Here is an 18,672-nt window from a genome sequence, read left to right as displayed (position 1 = left end):
GTTCATGGACGTTTGGTTCTTCGGAGTACACACTGGTCTTGGCTGGAGATACAACTTGACTGCCAACCGTCACAGGAACGGTACGAGTTGAGATAATGGGATCTGGATGGTGTATAACGGTTTTCTCAATTGCTGGAGTGTTTATTATCGCTGAGTACGGGGAGACTGGAAGAGCAGATGAATATCCGGCTATTCCATGACTGTTAGCAAAGGCGAGAAGGCCAGCGAATACGAAGAGCTAATATAAAATTACAAACATTATTTAAAATGGTTCAAAATAGATGGTTATACTTACTGTATATGCCATTGCTGACTCTTAGTTGGACTATAATCAGTAAGGAATATAATTGCTTTATATATATATGTCTTCATATAATTATCAATCAATAAAAATGCATTTTAAAAAATGCTTATTTTATCATTAATAATAATGTAATGTGTTATTTCCGTTTTTAATTTACACTATAAATTTCCTAATTAATCATTTATATTCCGATATCTTTATTTAAAAAATATTTGTTTGAGTAATTTATAATTAATATAGAGATATTTCCAATTGTAAAATTTTCTTAACTTCTTTTCTTATTTCTGTTTTTAAGTTACACTATAAATTTTCCAATTAGTTATTTACATTCCTATATTATTATTTAAAAAATATTTGTTTGAGTAATTTTTAATTAATATGTAGATAATTTGTCAATTCCATTTGTAAAATTTTCTTCACTACTTTGTGATTAACTATTATCAATTAATTAAAATTGATATCTAATGTATTTATTAATTCACTAAGTAATTATGAATTTGAATAAAATAAAGTTGTTCTGATAATGTAACTTACAACTGCTTGAACAAAAAGTATACCTCTATACATTAATTTATTAATTAAGAAATAATTATTTTTTCATATCTTTTTTGTGATACAAACAATATTTTACCAATTTTGTTTGATAAAAATAAAATATATGATGTATGAATAATTCTGGCAAATTTTATTTTACTAACTTGTAAGATGATAAATAATCGAATAATCGAAATAAAATATAAGCTAAGTGTTACTTTTTCATTTTGATTGTTTTTTTCTTATAGAAATATGAGGTTATTAGGTATGTCTAATGTAGCAACATTTATTTCATGATATTTAGCATATAATTCACTCTTAATCTTAAAATATTATTATTAAAATTATGGAATTATGGAATTACTTTATGACAATTTAAAAAACAAAATAGATGTAATTATAGTGTAGGTATTATTAGATAGGCCTACTGAAATATAAAGACATTAGGGTTTCTATTTTATTATTATTTATTATTTTTATAAACATACATATATCAAAAATTTGTAAAACTGTGAAGATATTCTGAATCACTAGATATGTTTTGTTGTGAATGTTATTATTAAGAAAAAAGTAAACATTCAATTACTAAAAAATGTTATGTGCATATCAGGATAACCATGAATGATCATATTGTAATTTCGTATATTTATAATTTGATTTGATTGAGCAATATAATAATTTAAACATCCATATTATAATTTTAAAATTTCGGAACTTTTTAAATTTTATTTTTAATTATTAAAAATAATAGTTTGCAACGTAATATTTATTTTAGTTCAACACAAACTTTTTGATGATATTTGAAACATAGTCTAAATAAATTATTTTATTTAAAAAACATAACAGGCAACAGATTTCACCACTGTATCGGACTCACTGGAACACTGTTAGCAACCAGTGGTTCACCATAACGTGCGGCTGGTACGCCAAATGGAACATGATTCACAACAGGAGCTACTGGAAGAGGTTCAGCAACGACTGGTCCATCAAAACGAACAGCTGGTACACCAATCGGAGCATGATGATTAACAACCGGAGCCACAGGAAGAGCTTCAGTAACAACTGGTCCACCATATTGCAAAGATGGCGCGACAATTGGTGCAGGATGATGAAGTCTTTCATGAACAATTGGAGCCGGATAAGAAATTCTACTGTTTACAATTGGGGCAGGATGCTGGACGACGGTTCTAGTAAGTGCAGGAGCAGTCCTGATAAAAGTAGAATGTTCATGGACGTTTGGTTCTTCGGAGTACACACTGGTCTTGGCTGGAGATACAACTTGACTGCCAACCGTTACAGGAACGGTACGAGTTGAGATAATGGGATCTGGATGGTGTACAACGGTTTTCTCAATTGCTGGAGTGTTTATTATTGCTGAGTATGGAGAGACTGGAAGAGCAGCTGAATATCCGGCTATTCCATGACTGTTGGCAAAGGCGAGGAGGCCAGCGAATACGAACAGCTAATATAAAATTTTAAATATTATTATTAAAAATTAATCTTATTGAATTTATTAAAATTAAATATATACCCACAAAAAATGGTTGAACTTACTGTGTATACCATTGTTGAATTTTAGTTGGACTATAACCAGTAAGGAAGTTATTTGCTATATATATATACATCTTTACATTATTATCTATGAATCAAAATGCATTTTAAAGTATCATTATTTTATCATTAATTTACACAATAAAAAAATCCGGTATCACAGTTTCACACCGTGCAAACAAATTAGTACGTTTTTTAGTTATTTATTTTAGAAAACAATATTTGAACTAGCTTATGTTGTTCTTAAATCTTGTAATAGTCAATAAATGTGACGTATTAAGTTAAATTAAACCTTTGTCAATGCTTTAAAGCCCCCGAGAATCGAGCTTTGCAGGTATAGCACAAAATGTCTTGATTTCGAGTACCGCGAAAGTAAGATTCTACAAGATGGGGGCTAGGCATCTGTTATGTAGAGATAAGAAGTCGGATTTGGCGGGATGCTGCAGTAATTCCACGGCCGATTTCGCCTCAACGTCAGACTCGATAGACGGGCGTTAAAATCACATAATAAAGGACAGATCCCGCTTTAGTTGTTCTGCGAAAGATGGAATGACATCTTATTAATTTATTTTGTTGAAAGAATTAATATTAATTAACTATATGTAAAATATATTAATAATACGTAAGGGTTATAATATTATTAATAATTCAAATGGCTAAAGTATTACTTACATATCTCATAGCTCAACGCTGTAACTTCAATCATCGCAAACAGCTTAATTAAATCTTTAATGAGATGTATAGGGATTCCAGCTCCTTCTTGATTGCGTCAACCCAGCCAAGTGTATATCACTGTAATTGGAAATTTGCACAAAGCAGCATGATTAAAAGGTTATTAAAAGACAATATACATGGCGTATGAAGTACCTAACTCAACAAATGTGCCCAAAGTCCAATATTTATTTTGAATTAACAATTAATTCAAATTACTGTTTGTACTATAATATTAATTAGTCAACAGAATATAAATGAGACATCCCCTCAAAATTGCATTCATTCAATAAATTTCAGTAAAATATGGTGCTTATTAAGGTAACAAAAGTGAATGATGTTTTTGTTTAACATTGTTCTTTTTTGTTACGTTTAAAAGCAAGTAGTAAGATACACAGGATAAAATCATTATGAAATTTTAATTTGAACTCATCTGTGTTACAATAAATTGTAAAATATAGATTAAAAAAAATTATGATGAAATAAATTTATAATATGTGAATTAAAAGATTCCCTTTAATGTTAAAAATATTAAAAATATTTACAAAGCCATAAATTCAACGTAAAATGTTACCATTCGTAGAGTTATTAAAGAACAAAAAATATATTTAAATTAATTTTAATTGTAAGAAGTCATTATCTCCATCCTGACCAAAATATATTTCCAGAAACGACCAACATATAAGGTACCAGCATCTTTTAAGAGCCATATCCTCTCGAGAAGCTCCCGATTTAGTCCAACTAAACTTTTCCACATAATCGCTTGACGCGGGCAGCGCGAATCGAATTTGCTCTCTGTGACACAGTTATAACGCCAGGAAGGTTGCGCGACAAAAACCCTTTTGGATGGGGCGGATGAAAAAAAAGTAACTGTTGCAAAAAGTAGATAACTGCATCATTCCCTGGACGGAAGTTCGTTCGTTTGGAATCTCGCCATTATCGATCTTGCTCCACCCGGACCCCGTCATCTTTCCTGGTTTTCGTCCTTCGCCTATATTAGACACCCTTTTAAGATGCCGCAGACAATCCTTTTCATAACCGCGTGGACGTTTAATTAAATATTATTTCTTAAACCTTTACGCCACATTCATTACGGGGTAAAGTTTTTAAAATGTAGTCAATTTAGAGCTTTTTTAAGGTTAAATTTTCTGGCCACATAATTACGAAGACAGATATTAAAAGTAAAGCTTCTGAAAATTAATCTTAATCCGTCAATATCCTTTAAGTGATTGCTGAGGTAGAAATGCATTAATGCCAAAAAGGAAATAGACAATTTGAAAAACCGTCGAGGGAGCGTGTTTCGATATTGCTAATTTTCAGTAAGAAGGAAGAAACATGGTGTCGAGGCGGCATTTGCATCCATTAGTTGAAAATTTTAACTTCCTAAGGAAATTAGCATTAAGGTTTCTCCACATTCCATTGGCTCTGTCATTTTCCAGTGCGGCCAATAAAATACTTCCCTTGCAGTAATTATGTACTACAAGAACCAAATACATAAAAATAATTTATGAGTAATAATAAATATATAAAAAATATTATTTTTATTAATATTATTACATTTACATTAAAAAGTATCAATCAATAAATTTAAGAGTTTACACTAGTATGAGTTTTGAACATATTGACTGGCGTGAACGTTTTATCGAGTGAATGTCAGTCGTAGAAACCAATTGCAGCTTGGAAAATCCCGGTTTAAGAAAGTTACAGACTATGTCAGCTAATTTATTTGATAGTCCGGCAATTAATTTGTCTGTGCGATTAGGCCATTAATCAACTGTCCTGGGTTATCCTGAAATAAAGTGGATTAGTCATGAAATGACGTACAGGAGGGACATGCAGTAAAGTTGCGGTCAATGAACAGATTGAGCTGGTTTGGAAACTGCCTTAATGGTGCTAGTTTATAAGTTTTCCAAAAAAAAACGGTTGAAATTTTTTATATATTTTAACAGCTATTTATTATACGAACAAAGTGGTTCGGAATCACATCACTGAAAGGCTGTAATATTATTTCTGACGGGGGATAAAACATCGGCTTAATTAACATGTGATTATCGTAATTAGTTAGCTCCAAGCCTTAATAAAGGCCAGTAATTAACTAGTAATTGATGTTTAATGTTCGGGAGTCAAGGCAAGGAACATTATAGAAGCTAATACTTTTAAATATTCAATTTCTCACATATTAATTGGTTTAATTAATGTTTAATTAACTTAATAAAACTTTTAATTTTTTTAAAATACTATAACAATTATCTATAGTATGTCATTGAGGATTATTTTCTGTAGGAATTGAAATGTGATAATTCATTCTTAGTGCCTTCCTCATGAAAAGAAAGTAGTACCGACTGGTGAATTATTATTTCCTTTTTTCCAAAATTTCAAATGCGCAATTATTTATCACTGCAAAAATTAGTTAAGGTTGGACATGCCCTGTGTAACTAAAAATTCGAAAAAAATTACAAGTTGGTTGTAAAGTATTAGTAGTCCCAAAGAATTTTCAAAAGCAGTCATGGCTTTTACACAAATAATCTTAAAAATTCCTATTCAGTAATTTTATATTTATATTTAGGGCACTTGAACATATTTAATGGAGGCATTGAAGTCTTTCCATGTTTTTATAAACCAACCAAAATAAAAAAGTAATAATTGTGTCAATTTTGGAAGGATAGTTCTTGTAAAAATTAGGTGTTATTTGTGGTAAAATTAAGGATTAAATATATATTTTCTCCTGTAAACGTATATATTTAATCTTGCTACAACCCTAAAATTGAGTGTATTAATTTCAGAAAATCACTTTTTTATTTATCACATGTTTTAAATTGATTTCCATAAATATACCCTACGAATATAACAGGGTATTTAGAGATTTCCCCTCTTATTACTCGGATAGTACCATAAAAAGTGTTCAAGGTTAAGGATGGCCATTCGTTTCGGTTTAAAAAGCTTTCGATGCATAACATTACTCTCCCAAATCCTACACAGCGACAGTTGTTGGAAATCGATTTTTAACGTAGAAAGTTAAACCTAATCTGCGGACTTACGAGTCCGAGGGAAACATGGATGGAAAAAAGTCGTTGCAATATATTTTTCATGAGCAGTGTGATGCTACTTCAAAGACGAGCCAATTCTTACCATTTTTCATAAGATTTGTAATATTTCCTTATAATGTAAATCAAAATTGTAAAATGCAATTTTTATTCACTCGTAGGGGTTGTGATTATTTTTTTATTATTTATTATTTATTTATTTTTATTTAGTTGTACAAATTTTATATATTAATGTTTAGTGACACGAGTAAATTACTAGAATGTTAGTTGTAAATCATGGAACGAAATCATTTCTCATATAATAAATGTTCCTCGTGAAAGATTGATTAAGAACAAGTATGTAATTACGTCCAATTTAACATTAATTTGTTTGTTAGCCCGTCAAAAATGCTACCCAACGTTCACGGTTAATCTCAACAAGGAAACTTTAATACTTACTTCGTTTCTTTTTAAAATTTACGGCCCTCTTGAACTATGTTGCTGCCTCATAATAAATTACCGGCCTTGTTCTTGGATCAAACGTTCCGGACTTGCAGCTTATTCCAGTACAAATTGCAAACATTGCTACTTGTTAATTTTCTTTAGTTAAAACTGACAATTCAATTTAGCTAGTTGAATAATAAATAAACATTAGTTTGCTTTGCTGTTCTTAATTTTATTTTTAAATTTTAATTTGTGAAAGAAATCAATTATTAATATTTTGAATATGTTTATTATAATGTTTTTGCTGGGGCTTATGAATAATTATTTGTACTCCAATTATAATTAGTTTACAATCATTATTTTACTAAAATTATCGATTTATTTATAAGTGATTATAATAATGATGTGCTTTAATTACAATAACGTATGATGAATTAATTTGAAATATAATTATGCTCTTATAATTATAAAATAATGATATTATTGCAATTAACAAACTAATTATGATTTTATACCGATAAATGCGACACATATTCATTATGTGATTATATATTAAAAATATTTCTAAACTAAAACTACTTTTAAATTAAGACAAAATGTGATTTATTATCAATTAGTTTTCTTAATTAGAAAGGTATTATCTTAATATCTATTGTCAGATCATATTTTGCATGATATAGGTAACCTAAATAGTTAAATGTAGCTTTATGTTTGTTTTCGACATAAAATCTGAACGAATTTTACACGGTTGAGTTTTATGAGTCCGCATGGAACATGGATTTTTGCAATACATAATAAAAACCGTCGCTATCCCAACACCCTTGCAGCGACTCGTAACATTAAACATTAGTCCCTTATCATAACACATTCAATATTCATTCCAGCCTTTCATCCCCCGGGTCCGTTAAATTTTTTAGAGAAAGCCAACTTCGACCGGTCACATCCGGCTTTAACTTGTCCTCAAAGGATAACATTAAAATGGGCAATATCGCCGGGGGCAGACGGTCAACATGCCTCCACCAACTCTATCCCCATCCAAAGAACGGGGATGATAACGGTGAAAGGAGACCGTCCCAATATATTGTTATGCGCTTAACCCCGGCATATGCATGGTATAATAGACCGCTCGCTTCTTTTTAATGTCCTTCCTTTCCTTCTTTATGACTTACCCAAGAATTTATGCAACTTAATACCGACGCCCTGATTTAGACCCTCTGGATATTTTATTTAGGACAGGTTCAGTTTTTTTTATGAAAAATTTATGCTACTAAGTATAAAACAGGACAAAGTGATTTTGTGTGTCTCAATTTTGGTAGCTTTTCAGCCTTTATTGGGTTTATGGTCACAATTTGTAGCAGCTGTTTATGAAAACGATAAAATCGTAATTTGAAAAACACCGAATTTATTCAATTTTGGTCATACCTTGAGAGAGATGAAAATTTACTAAATATTTTTTGGTGTCCCAATTTCCACTTGACGGAGAATATCATAAATAACCCTCACATTCCTTGTATTTTGGCCGGATCTACCCGCATGGAGGGCTTGAAGTGAGCGGCAACGAATTATCCATGGGGACGGTTATCCATCGTGTAGTAATGCGGTGCGTGTTGACTTCCACGTGATTTGGATCGCGTCCGAGGGGGATCGCGACGCTAGCCGCGTCCGTCAGGCTAAATGCGTGACCCGCCTATTTCATCGGCGACTGCCTCCAACGTCGACTGCAAATGAAGCCGGTCGACCTGTTTTTATCACCTGTTTTTTAACACTCCTTCGTCCCCGGGGCCAGACCTCATCGACGCGCCGCATCAACACGTATTGATTTATGTGGCAGACGTTTTGGACTTGGGTTATGTGGGCTGGATTAAGAGGTCCATCTCACAGTGGTCGATGATTTGACGATGACATGCTACATATTTGGGACATTCAGAGGTACTATAAAAATTGTCTTAATAAAAAATTTGAGAGGAAATACTTTAGGCTATTTAAATTTTTCTCTCTACGCAAATGGTTGTTTACGATTTAAATAATTATTTTGAGTATTTTACAACTGGACGTCTGTGGGAATAATCATTGGCCTCATGTAATTATAACGTGCCGTGCATAAGGTTTAACTTCGAATTAATTTCGCAATTTTAACTCACTTTAGAGTAACGGGATTAATTTAAATCGTGTAACTTAATAGTAAACATAACATCAGTATCACTTCATTCATAAACAAAAATTTCATTATATGGTAACAATAAAATCTTTTTATAGTGTTCCCAACTACAGTTGCCTGTTGTTTTATAAACTAAACCTAATTAAAGATGACTTTTTCAAAGCACAATATATTTTTAATAATGCTTTTATTGTACTCCCTCCCTACTATAAACTTGATGTGTTTAAAATTTATGATATACGTATGCATGTATACATTGGTAATAATAAAAGTGATGCATTGCATCATAAATTTATCTAAAATAAATTTTGATTAAATAATTTTATGAATTAAATTAATTCGATATTAATAATGTTCAATTAATTGGAAACAATATTAAATTTTAAACTTATGTAAACATAAATTGAAATCAATTAATTAAAACTGAAGGCCCATTAATAATAGACGTTAAAATGGAATAAATAATTCATATTAACATATATATGGGGAAAGGTGGTATTACCAAGTTTCACTACATTCAGCAATATTACAGTTAATTTTTTAAATAATATATCCGTAAATTTCCTTTGAAACAAGAAAATTTTAAAAAAGGGATTTGACCAGATTTATAGGGAAAACGAGGGATGGGATTTCTTACCTTGAATCGTAATGATGTAAACAAGAGCGGCTGATTGTTAAGACTCGATAAAGGACATGTCACCTGCCAGTCGCTCTAAAATCAACCCAATCGCAAACTTTGTTCCCTCTCTCCATTTGGATTCATTATTGCTCAAAATTTGTAGACAAGTCTAAAAATATCTACTACAAATTTAATATTCTTTTTGATTTATCATAAAATTTCGACTACAGCCACTAGTACTAACTACTTAAAATAATTATTTTTTAATTACTTTTTTACATTAATTTTAAAGCTACATAAAATAATCTTTCACCTGAAGTTTTTCAATATCATGTGTTTTTATTCGTTCCTGTTTAAAAATTGTATGAAATAAAACTGAAGCAAGTCATTAATTTAAACTACATAATTACATGGATATTGCAAAAAAATATTTGAACGAAAATATTAATTTCTCTAAATAACAATAATAACAATAAAAAATTAATATTAATTTTTAATTTTTGCTACTTAATATACGTTTCTTAATATATTAGATTTTTGTTGCTTTAATTTTAAAGTTTTATTTTTATCTGTATATCTACGAGAGCACAGAGACTTTAATTATATAGTGTAACTTTGAAAATCGTCACTATGAATAGTGAACGTAAATGGACATAAAAACAACAAGTAAACATGAATAAACTTAACAAAATCAATTTCTGATTGTATTCTTTTTGAAAGGTTTCAGTCTAATTAATATGGAAAAAAGGGACTTTACACAGAATGGCTTTGAAGACACAATGAGGATGATGTACGCATTTCAAAAAGTGCTGTATATCATGTGTTACCTGAAATATTGGACATGAAAAAGTTGGTGTTTCGTGAAGATGTTTCAGTGATCTATGTATAAAGAAGGCGAAAGTAATTATATTTTTTAACTACATTTTTCATCATAAACAGGGCATTGAAATTGCTATGAAATATATTCAGTTAAAACGAAACTATGAAGAGAAATAGTTTTTTTTCAATCCAGATACTTTTGGTACTGCCCTCGTATATAGTAGTTTAACCAAACTACTAGTCCTATAGGATAATAAATTTTAAATATTTTTCGCCCTGGGTAAATTTTTATTAAAGCGTTATCCATTAAAAAAAGTATCAAGGCAAACGAATAGTTTTATCTTTTGTTACTTTTTAGATCTCGAGCTTGTTACTTTTGGTACTGCCCTCGTATATAGTAGTTTAACCAAACTACTAGTCCTATAGGATAATAAATTTTAAATATTTTTCGCCCTGGGTAAATTTTTATTAAAGCGTTATCCATTAAAAAAAGTATCAAGGCAAACGAATAGTTTTATCTTTTGTTACTTTTTAGATCTCGAGCTTGTTACTCCTAGGTAGTAGTACCGCCGGCCATTAAAACTACCTCAGTAGTTCCAGTTTACAAACGTAGCGCTTTTGTACAGCCGACAGATGATTTTGACAACAATGTTGGTTTCCCGCTTTTTTTACATGCGTGTATTTACGTTCGGGCAAGAGCAGAAAAATAGGAAACCCATGATTAATGGTGATAGCAGCTGAAATTCCTCTTACGAATTCAAACAATTTATTTATGAGTTACGCGATGAAATCATATTTTCAGCTCGTACATTAATAAATTCCAGTTCGAAAGCAATAAATCTCCGAACGGTCCATAACTTTGAACATTAATCAGCGACTGTGAAAGTTACCGTGAAGTTTATCTGTGTTTAAATATATTAGTGGGACGGTTTTAAAGTGCGGGCTGTGCTTGCGATTTAATCGGTTAAACGCGAACTTATGAAAAATGTCTTCGCTGCTATCGGCCGAATTAGCAGCTACGTGCAACGCTTTGGGTTACTTCGACACCAAAACCAACAAATATTACGCTGATGGCAACACTTTGGAAACTGTCAAGGATCTTATTAGATACTTGCGGAGGGACGACGACAGTCGGGACATCCGCAGACAATTGGGGGAAACTAAAGTTCTACAGACTGATCTACTGCCTCTATTAACTAGTTACTGGGAGGAAACTGACCTCTTTGATGTACTATTAAGGTGTCTATTTACTATTTATCTATTTATTTAACGGTAATGTTGTGTTTGCGGTTGATAAGTATGAACCTATGCAGAACGTACGTCGCTATCTGCCCGCTTTACTTCTAAATTGCGGGCGGTGTTGCCAATTTGTGTTATAAGTCGTATTTGGAGAAATTGTAATTTATTTTTATTTGACATTATATCATGCTTTGTTGTGGAAAATAATTCGAAAGAAATGAAACGAAACAATAAATACGGAATTAAAATTTATTGTAAGAGAGGATATTGTTGTCTAATGCACTTAAGTATGGCATTGAAATGGCCCCCGTTTCGGAATTTATTTCTCCAAATAAATTCATGCATATATGAGAGAAATAAATCTTCTGTAGTTCCAAATTGGTGACGAAGTTTCCTTTTGCATCCCATCCACATGTTCTCAACATTTTGAGTATGAACCATATTATTTTCAAGATGAACGAAATTTTGCTGGTGGATATTTTCAAAAAAAAAAAGAAATGGAAACCTAATGTAACCTAACCTGACCTATTTTTCAGTTCATTAAAAATAGAATATAAAAAAATTGTCAATAATGTAATTTGTCAATTTCTGTTGAATTTTTGAAAATTTTGTAATTTTTATTAAATTTAATATTGACAATTTTTTTTGATGAACTTTCTGAAAAAAATATAGGTCAGGTTAGGTTATATTAGGTTTTTATTTATTTATTTATTTTTTTTTTTTTGAATATATTTTATTTTTGTTGAACTTATTGAGAAAAATAGGAACACAATATAAAAAAAATTGTTCATAAAAATTTCAATGAAAAATCTCATTAGTCAATATTTTTCAACTTAAAATTGAATTTTCTATAAGAAAATCTTAATTTTTTACTTGTTGAAAACATACTCTTCGGCGCGAGTACAATATTTTGAAAAAAATAATAGGAAGAATGTCTTTCTTTCTATTTTTTAAAGCCAAAATTAGGAGCTGCGAGTCTAAACAATTAACAAAAGTTTTATACGAACCATAAAAGTAAAGCTAAACATTACATATAATCTCCAATTTGAAAGAAAAGTATACTAATTATTAATTATTATTATTATTTATTATTATTAAAGAAAAACTAGTTAGGAATTTTATATAAAATTTGGTACCTCATTTGAGACTCCAATTACCTCAAAAAATAACTTGTTTAAAATTTAAGAACGAAATAACAATGCTGAAAATAAACAAATAATAATAAGTACATTTTAATAGAATAAACATATCAAAAATACCATTAACAAATAAAACTATGTAAAAATACAAATACACAAAACGAGGCACAAGACACAAAAGCGCAAAGACTAATAAGAAAATAATGAAATGAAATGTGAATGGCAACACAGCGTATGAAGCTCACGCCGGTTGTCGGTGACGTACGTTGGGGATATACCCATACTTATCAACCGCAAACACAACATTACCTATTTAACTTAACATACTTAAGTAGATTCAATTTTAAAATCTAAAATAATTAGTTATTCATAATAGTGCAATTGTGGTTGCATATTTAGCCTGGTGAAGTCCAATAATATACATAAATCATATTTTTAATTTAAAGAAAACATGTCATTTTTCTAATATAATAAATGATTATGATAAATTTATAAATAAATGTGAGATATGAACGACAGGATTTTAAAAGTGCTCAAGTGAATCAATAAAAATCATTCATTCATAGATTCCCATGAGGATTCATTATCTGACCATTTTGACGTCCGTTTCAGATGGCAATGCATCTAAAGATGTAAATAATAAAGTGGTGTCGTCCTAAAAGGAAAATGCTTCAGAATGCTTTGGGGTTTTATTTGTTTTATCTGTGACGACTTTATTGTTCGAATTGGTGTTAAATTGTGGATGCATTTTCGGAGTTATGTATTGTTAGAAAAGTTACAGAAGAACTTTTGTAGTTGCAAAATAAATATTATGCAATCCTCTTTTGATGCTGTAAAAGCGCAAATAATACTTTATAAACCTTATCTCATTTAAATTGTTTTCACAAATACATTAATTGGTTAAAACTTCTAACACTAAGAAATCTCATTAGTTGTTTCTTAAATTATAGACGCAATTAGTAGTAAAAAAAATAAAATAAACAAGATGTATTAAAATTCAACGCTCTCCTATGGGCAACCGAGTTTGTTTTGTATCAGAAAATAATATGGGGCCGCCTAATGAATTCGATTTATGAAAGTTTGCAGGAACAACGGTAGAAGAATGGAAGTTTTTCGGTGAAATTGAAACAATTTTCTTTCAGACGTAAACTCGATTTCCTCAATTTGAAACATCATTTCGTGTAACTTTAGTTCAAAGATGTCCGAAATCACTTTATGACGAATTTCTATATTGTCTTATTACGAAAAAGGCCCATTTTATATGAACTTATTTCTTGGTAGTTCCACAATTGTTCCATTGTAAAAATTGACAATATTATTAATACACAAGATATAGATGTATCGTTAAAAATTGATTTGTTCTTTACAGGTTAATTGTAAATTTAACTACTCCAGCTTTAATGATTTGGAATGAAGAGGTACCAGCTGAAAAGACAACTAGAAATCATTACATACAAGTCGAGGAGCATCTCCAATCTTATAAGGAAGCTTTTGCTGATGAAAATGTCTGGGCTGTACTCAGTACTAGACTGAGCAAAATTCTAGAAATCGTAAGTATTTTTGTTTAATATTCAATTACCGAAAAATAAACGCGTATGTATTTAATTTAAATAAATTTTTATTTTTTATCACAAATGTTGAGAAAAAATATTCCTATAACTTATTTATAACTGTAACAATACAATTAGTTAATATCAGCAAGACCTCCAACAACGTTAGATTCAATTCCACAGTGGTTGTATCCACGGAGAATCTTGAAATATCCATCTTCTCCCCAGTTAGTGTTCCATGAGTTAGCTATAAGCCAGTATGGCACGCCATTTTCTTCACCCCAACCAATCAATTTGACAGCGTGTCCTCCGATGGCTGAACCAGTGACATGCTGATAGACTCCTAAAAAATTAATATACCACTTGTAAAATCATGTCGGAGTATTGCTTTGGATTAATAGTGTTTGGACTTTGAGATCATTAGTTTAAGAATGGTTTACCTGATGCGTAGTTGTAAAAATCTTCATAGACAGTGAATGCTACTTCCACCGGACCATTTGTCAGTACTTCTTCCATGATTTGCTCATTAACACTGGACACGTCATAGGCACTTACACCGAATCTGAGATCTTCAGCATACGATTTATCGTAGGTGGAAACGCAAGTCTTGGAGCATGATGGAGTTGCTCCTGTAATTCCTGCAGTGTAAGGCCTGCAACCCTAAAATATTAAAAATACATATTACGTCCACAAATCACTTACGTTTATTGAATTAGTATTTTGAAATATAAGAAAGATACTAACGAGTTGAGAGTTTTGATCGCCTCCAGATGGTATACCAGTTTTTGTCCAATATTGCCAAGCTGGAAGGAGGTAACCACCAGAACATCCGAAACCGCAAGCTGAACAGCATGATACCAACTCTTCTGGGGAGAAGGTGAATTCGATACTTCCACCGGATTGAATGCATATTCTGTCAGACATGGCTTCTACGGCTCCGAAGGCCTAGAAATTTAGATCATTATGTCAAATAACAAGAATTATTAAGCACTGTTAATATAAATTGTGGATATTCCAACATAAAGTTACAAAAAGAGAAAATTGTTTTACCCAGCAAGAACCGCAAGCTCCTTGATCCCTGATGGTTCTGATGGAAGAACATTGTGGCCATTGTTCGCGTGCATCGAAAGATGCTGGCAGATTCTTTCTCACTTTCAAAGTCTTTCTGGGTAACGTGGAGTTGTCGGGACTGATTCCTTTCAAGGAAGCCAATCTTTGTAGGTGTTCCAATGGTGTATCAGCTGGGAAATTTCTGCGCGCAGTCCATGTTGTTTTTTTCTCGTTGATCGTGTTAATGAGACTGTCCGTGAGAAGCTGTTTGGCCTGGACTGTGGCTAGAACAGCGGAAGTGGCAAGAATTAATGCGAACGTTAATTTACCCATTTTAACACTGTGTAGAAAATGGTCGACTTCCTTTTTATATAGAAAATCACGTAAAGATAAATAATCAGTAGTATCTTGTTTAGTATTATATAGGATTATTAAATACTAATTATAGGTTTTCAAAAAAAACCTTTATAATGTTTAAGTGGTACTCAAGATTTAAATTTGTAGTGTAATTGTTTAAAGAAAAATTTCGAATTTTTTACCTCCTTTATACTTAAGTATTTTATTCTATATATATATATATATATATATATATATATATATATATATATACATATAGTAGTACATTTTGAAACATTGTACACGTTTTTATGCGTTTCGTAAGAATCATTGACATTGATACATCGTTTTGATATAATCATTCGATCACTCTGATAATTAAATAATCTAATAAGCGGCAATGAATGTGGTATTTCACAATTTTTAACAAAAGAAATTATCAGTTTAGAGTACAATAAAATTTAATTTATATTACTAGGCTTTGTGGACGAAGGTCCACAATAATAAACTCAATTAAATATGTATTTAGAAGCATTAAATAGTATATTATATTTGGTTTTACATAGAAGATTTTATGTTTTCAAACATTTCCAATCATTTTCAATATTTTCATCAGTAACAATTAGTGATTTCCAATTAATTACTGTCTTTAAATAAATGTACATAATAGTAATAGTGATAACCACAAGTTAAATATGATTTAATAATATTGTTTAGTTGTTAATAAATTTTTTTACACATTTCAAAAATTCAAAAAGTAATGTGCATTATATAAACATAATACTAAAGTATTATGGTTTAATTTTTATAAAATCCAAACTTTTCATGTTATATTTATATTACCTAGTCATCATAAATATTTATGTATATATAATTTTATTTAAAGAACGGTTTAGACATCCTTATAATGATTAAAGGAATATATTCTATTAATTAATAACTAATTAATTTTGGTTGGTAAGTTTATATATTTATTTTTGAATTGACTTTTTTTTAATGTCTTAGATGAAATGTCAGAATTTAAATCAAAAGCAAATAATTTTAAATGATAATAGATGATAACAGAAGATATACATAAAAAAAATATTTGATAAATTATTTATATTAAATTTTAATTTCGAAATTGGTTAATTTAAATGTTGAAATTGTGACAGATAATCTCATCGATCAATTATATTCAATTTATATATAAAATAAGTTTCTGGATGAAACTAGTAAGAAGTGACAAATTGTTTATATACATATATATATACATATATATATATATATATATATATATATATATATATATAAATATATATATATTATAATATATATGTGTACATATATTTATAATGAATGTAATGTTGTTAATTGTTAATTCAGAAATATTAGGAGCAACAAATATGTACGGATTGATTAATTATGTAAAATAAAAAAACAATTATATTCAAATATTTATTACGTAAACTTTATAATTATTTAAACAAGCGTTATCCCTTTATGTTTGGGGAATGCCAGCGGTTGGGTATGTTTCAATGTTACACTCGTTGTTGCCACGTCTGATCTTGAAGAAACCTCCTTCACCCCATCCGGTTCCCCAAGAGTTGGCAACCAGCCAATAATCAGATCCGTCTTGGTTTCCGTAACCGATGATTTTTACAGCATGACCTCCTACAAAGTTACCACTGGTGTGATAGTAAACACCTGAAAATAAATAGTCAAAATTTAATTCATTGAAAGTGAGCATGTATATATTTTTTTACCTCCTCGGTAGTTGTAGAAATCTTCGTAAACGTCGAAGGCAACCTCGATTGGACCGTTAACGACAACTTCGTATTTCATATCGTTTTGGCCGGGGCTGATCTGGTAGGCGGCGATTCCGTGTCTGATGTCTTCAGCCCAGGATTTGCCGTATCCAGAGACGCATCGTTGGTTACATTGGGGAGTCTGACCAGAGGTAGCGGCCGTGTACGGTCTGCAACCCTGAAAGTGCGTTAAAGTTGAAATCGGTCCGTTCCAGAAGAAAATGTTTTCTTAGTAATTATTCTGTGTAAATTACTACGTACATAGTTGGATCCTTCATCTCCACCAGATGGAATACCAGTTGATTGCCAATATTCGAAGGGTTGAAGGAGGTAACCACCGTTACATCCAAATCCACAGGCGGAACAGCAGGAGATCAGTTCTTCAGGGGCGAAGGTGAATTTTTGGGCACCAGCGGTGAAAATGCACAATCTGTCGCTCATTGTTTCAACAGCACCAAAGGCCTAAAATTTAATTTATAATTATCTTAACTGTTAGATTGGAATGCGGTAGACAAATTAAAAAATAAAAGTATAATTACCCAGCAAGAACCGCAGGCACCTTGGTTTCTGATTTCTCTGATGGATTCACATTCTGGCCAAGTGTTTCTGGCATCGAAGGAACCTGGGAGGTCATCTTTGATTTGGTGCTTTACGACGGGAACTGTGAAGTTAGGGTTGTTGTTGATGCCTTTAAGGGAAGCCAAAGCTTTGAAATAGGACAGTGGGGTGTCGGCGGGGAAGTTTCTTCCGGCTTTCCATGTGGTAGCCTTGGAGTTGATTTCGTTGATGAATTCGTCGGTCAGGATTCTGTGGTCGGCGGCGTAGGCCAGAGCCACAACTGACAAAAGAATGCAGACCTTCATGGTGACTGAAATAATAAATTAAATTTTTACTGATGTAAATATTAATGGATGAAGAAATATTGAGGACGGATCTAAATTGTAGACTTACCTAGTGCCACAACCAAATTATAATTGGCTCATGCTATTTTGTGTTTATATAGTAGTCAATATCAATACATTGACATGTTAAGTGGTATGTTTTTGATTTTTTATCTATTGCATTTGTACCTAGTAACAATATATTGAGGCGGTAGATATATCTCAAAATTGTTTATTTATATTATTGAATTTGTAAGATTATCAAAAAAAAATGATGTTGCCGTGTCACTACTTAGCATCAGATCGCAATCATTCCAAAATAAACATGTGTGAACTGAATTTAATGTTATTCAAATCCTCTATTTAGTGAATATTTCAGTCATAATTTAAATAATGTTTTATTTAAATAGCTTTGGTAAAGTTTCTATCAATTAAATAAACGGGTTTGACCTAAATCTTGACTACTGTTTTCAGGAATTGACACTGGACAAACCCAATCGCAACAATTGTATTAGTCTGACTAATAT

At 30.9% G+C, this 18,672-nt stretch overlaps 2 protein-coding genes across 2 annotated transcripts in view; one reads left to right on the top strand and one right to left on the bottom strand.

Moving 5' to 3' along the window:
* Positions 1 to 10,832: 10,832 nt before the first annotated feature.
* Positions 10,833 to 18,672, top strand: part of LOC109595664 (protein timeless homolog) — a 121,777-nt gene continuing 113,937 nt past the window's right edge. Inside the window, exons 1-2 of the mRNA XM_020011084.2 lie at positions 10,833 to 11,402; positions 13,911 to 14,091. Of these exons, the coding sequence (XP_019866643.2) occupies positions 11,149 to 11,402; positions 13,911 to 14,091 (435 nt within the window). The 5' untranslated portion in view covers positions 10,833 to 11,148. The remainder of the gene's footprint in view (positions 11,403 to 13,910; positions 14,092 to 18,672) is intronic.
* LOC126264976 (cathepsin B-like) lies at positions 16,901 to 18,132 on the bottom strand. The gene is made up of 4 exons (XM_049964874.1): positions 17,804 to 18,132; positions 17,526 to 17,726; positions 17,223 to 17,442; positions 16,901 to 17,163 (listed from the first exon to the last, which is right to left on the bottom strand). Exons 1-4 carry the CDS (start codon positions 18,125 to 18,127, stop codon positions 16,958 to 16,960), a joined length of 951 nt encoding a protein of 316 aa, XP_049820831.1. The 5' UTR covers positions 18,128 to 18,132; the 3' UTR covers positions 16,901 to 16,957.

This window comes from Aethina tumida, chromosome 3, assembly GCF_024364675.1.
Source record: "Aethina tumida isolate Nest 87 chromosome 3, icAetTumi1.1, whole genome shotgun sequence".
NCBI classification, from domain to species: Eukaryota; Metazoa; Arthropoda; class Insecta; order Coleoptera; family Nitidulidae; genus Aethina; species Aethina tumida.
This window is presented reverse-complemented; position numbering and strand designations above follow the sequence as displayed.

Bases quoted from the DNA above. Each gene is read 5' to 3' on its own strand.
- LOC126264976 (XM_049964874.1), bottom strand. From the start codon at position 18,127: ATGAAGGTCTGCATTCTTTTGTCAGTTGTGGCTCTGGCCTACGCCGCC. The intron at 17,443-17,525 runs GTACGTAGTAAT...ACGCACTTTCAG, and splicing joins GAGATGAAGGATCCAACTAT to GGTTGCAGACCGTACACGGC. The intron at 17,164-17,222 runs GTAAAAAAATAT...ATTTATTTTCAG, and splicing joins TTTCTACAACTACCGAGGAG to GTGTTTACTATCACACCAGT.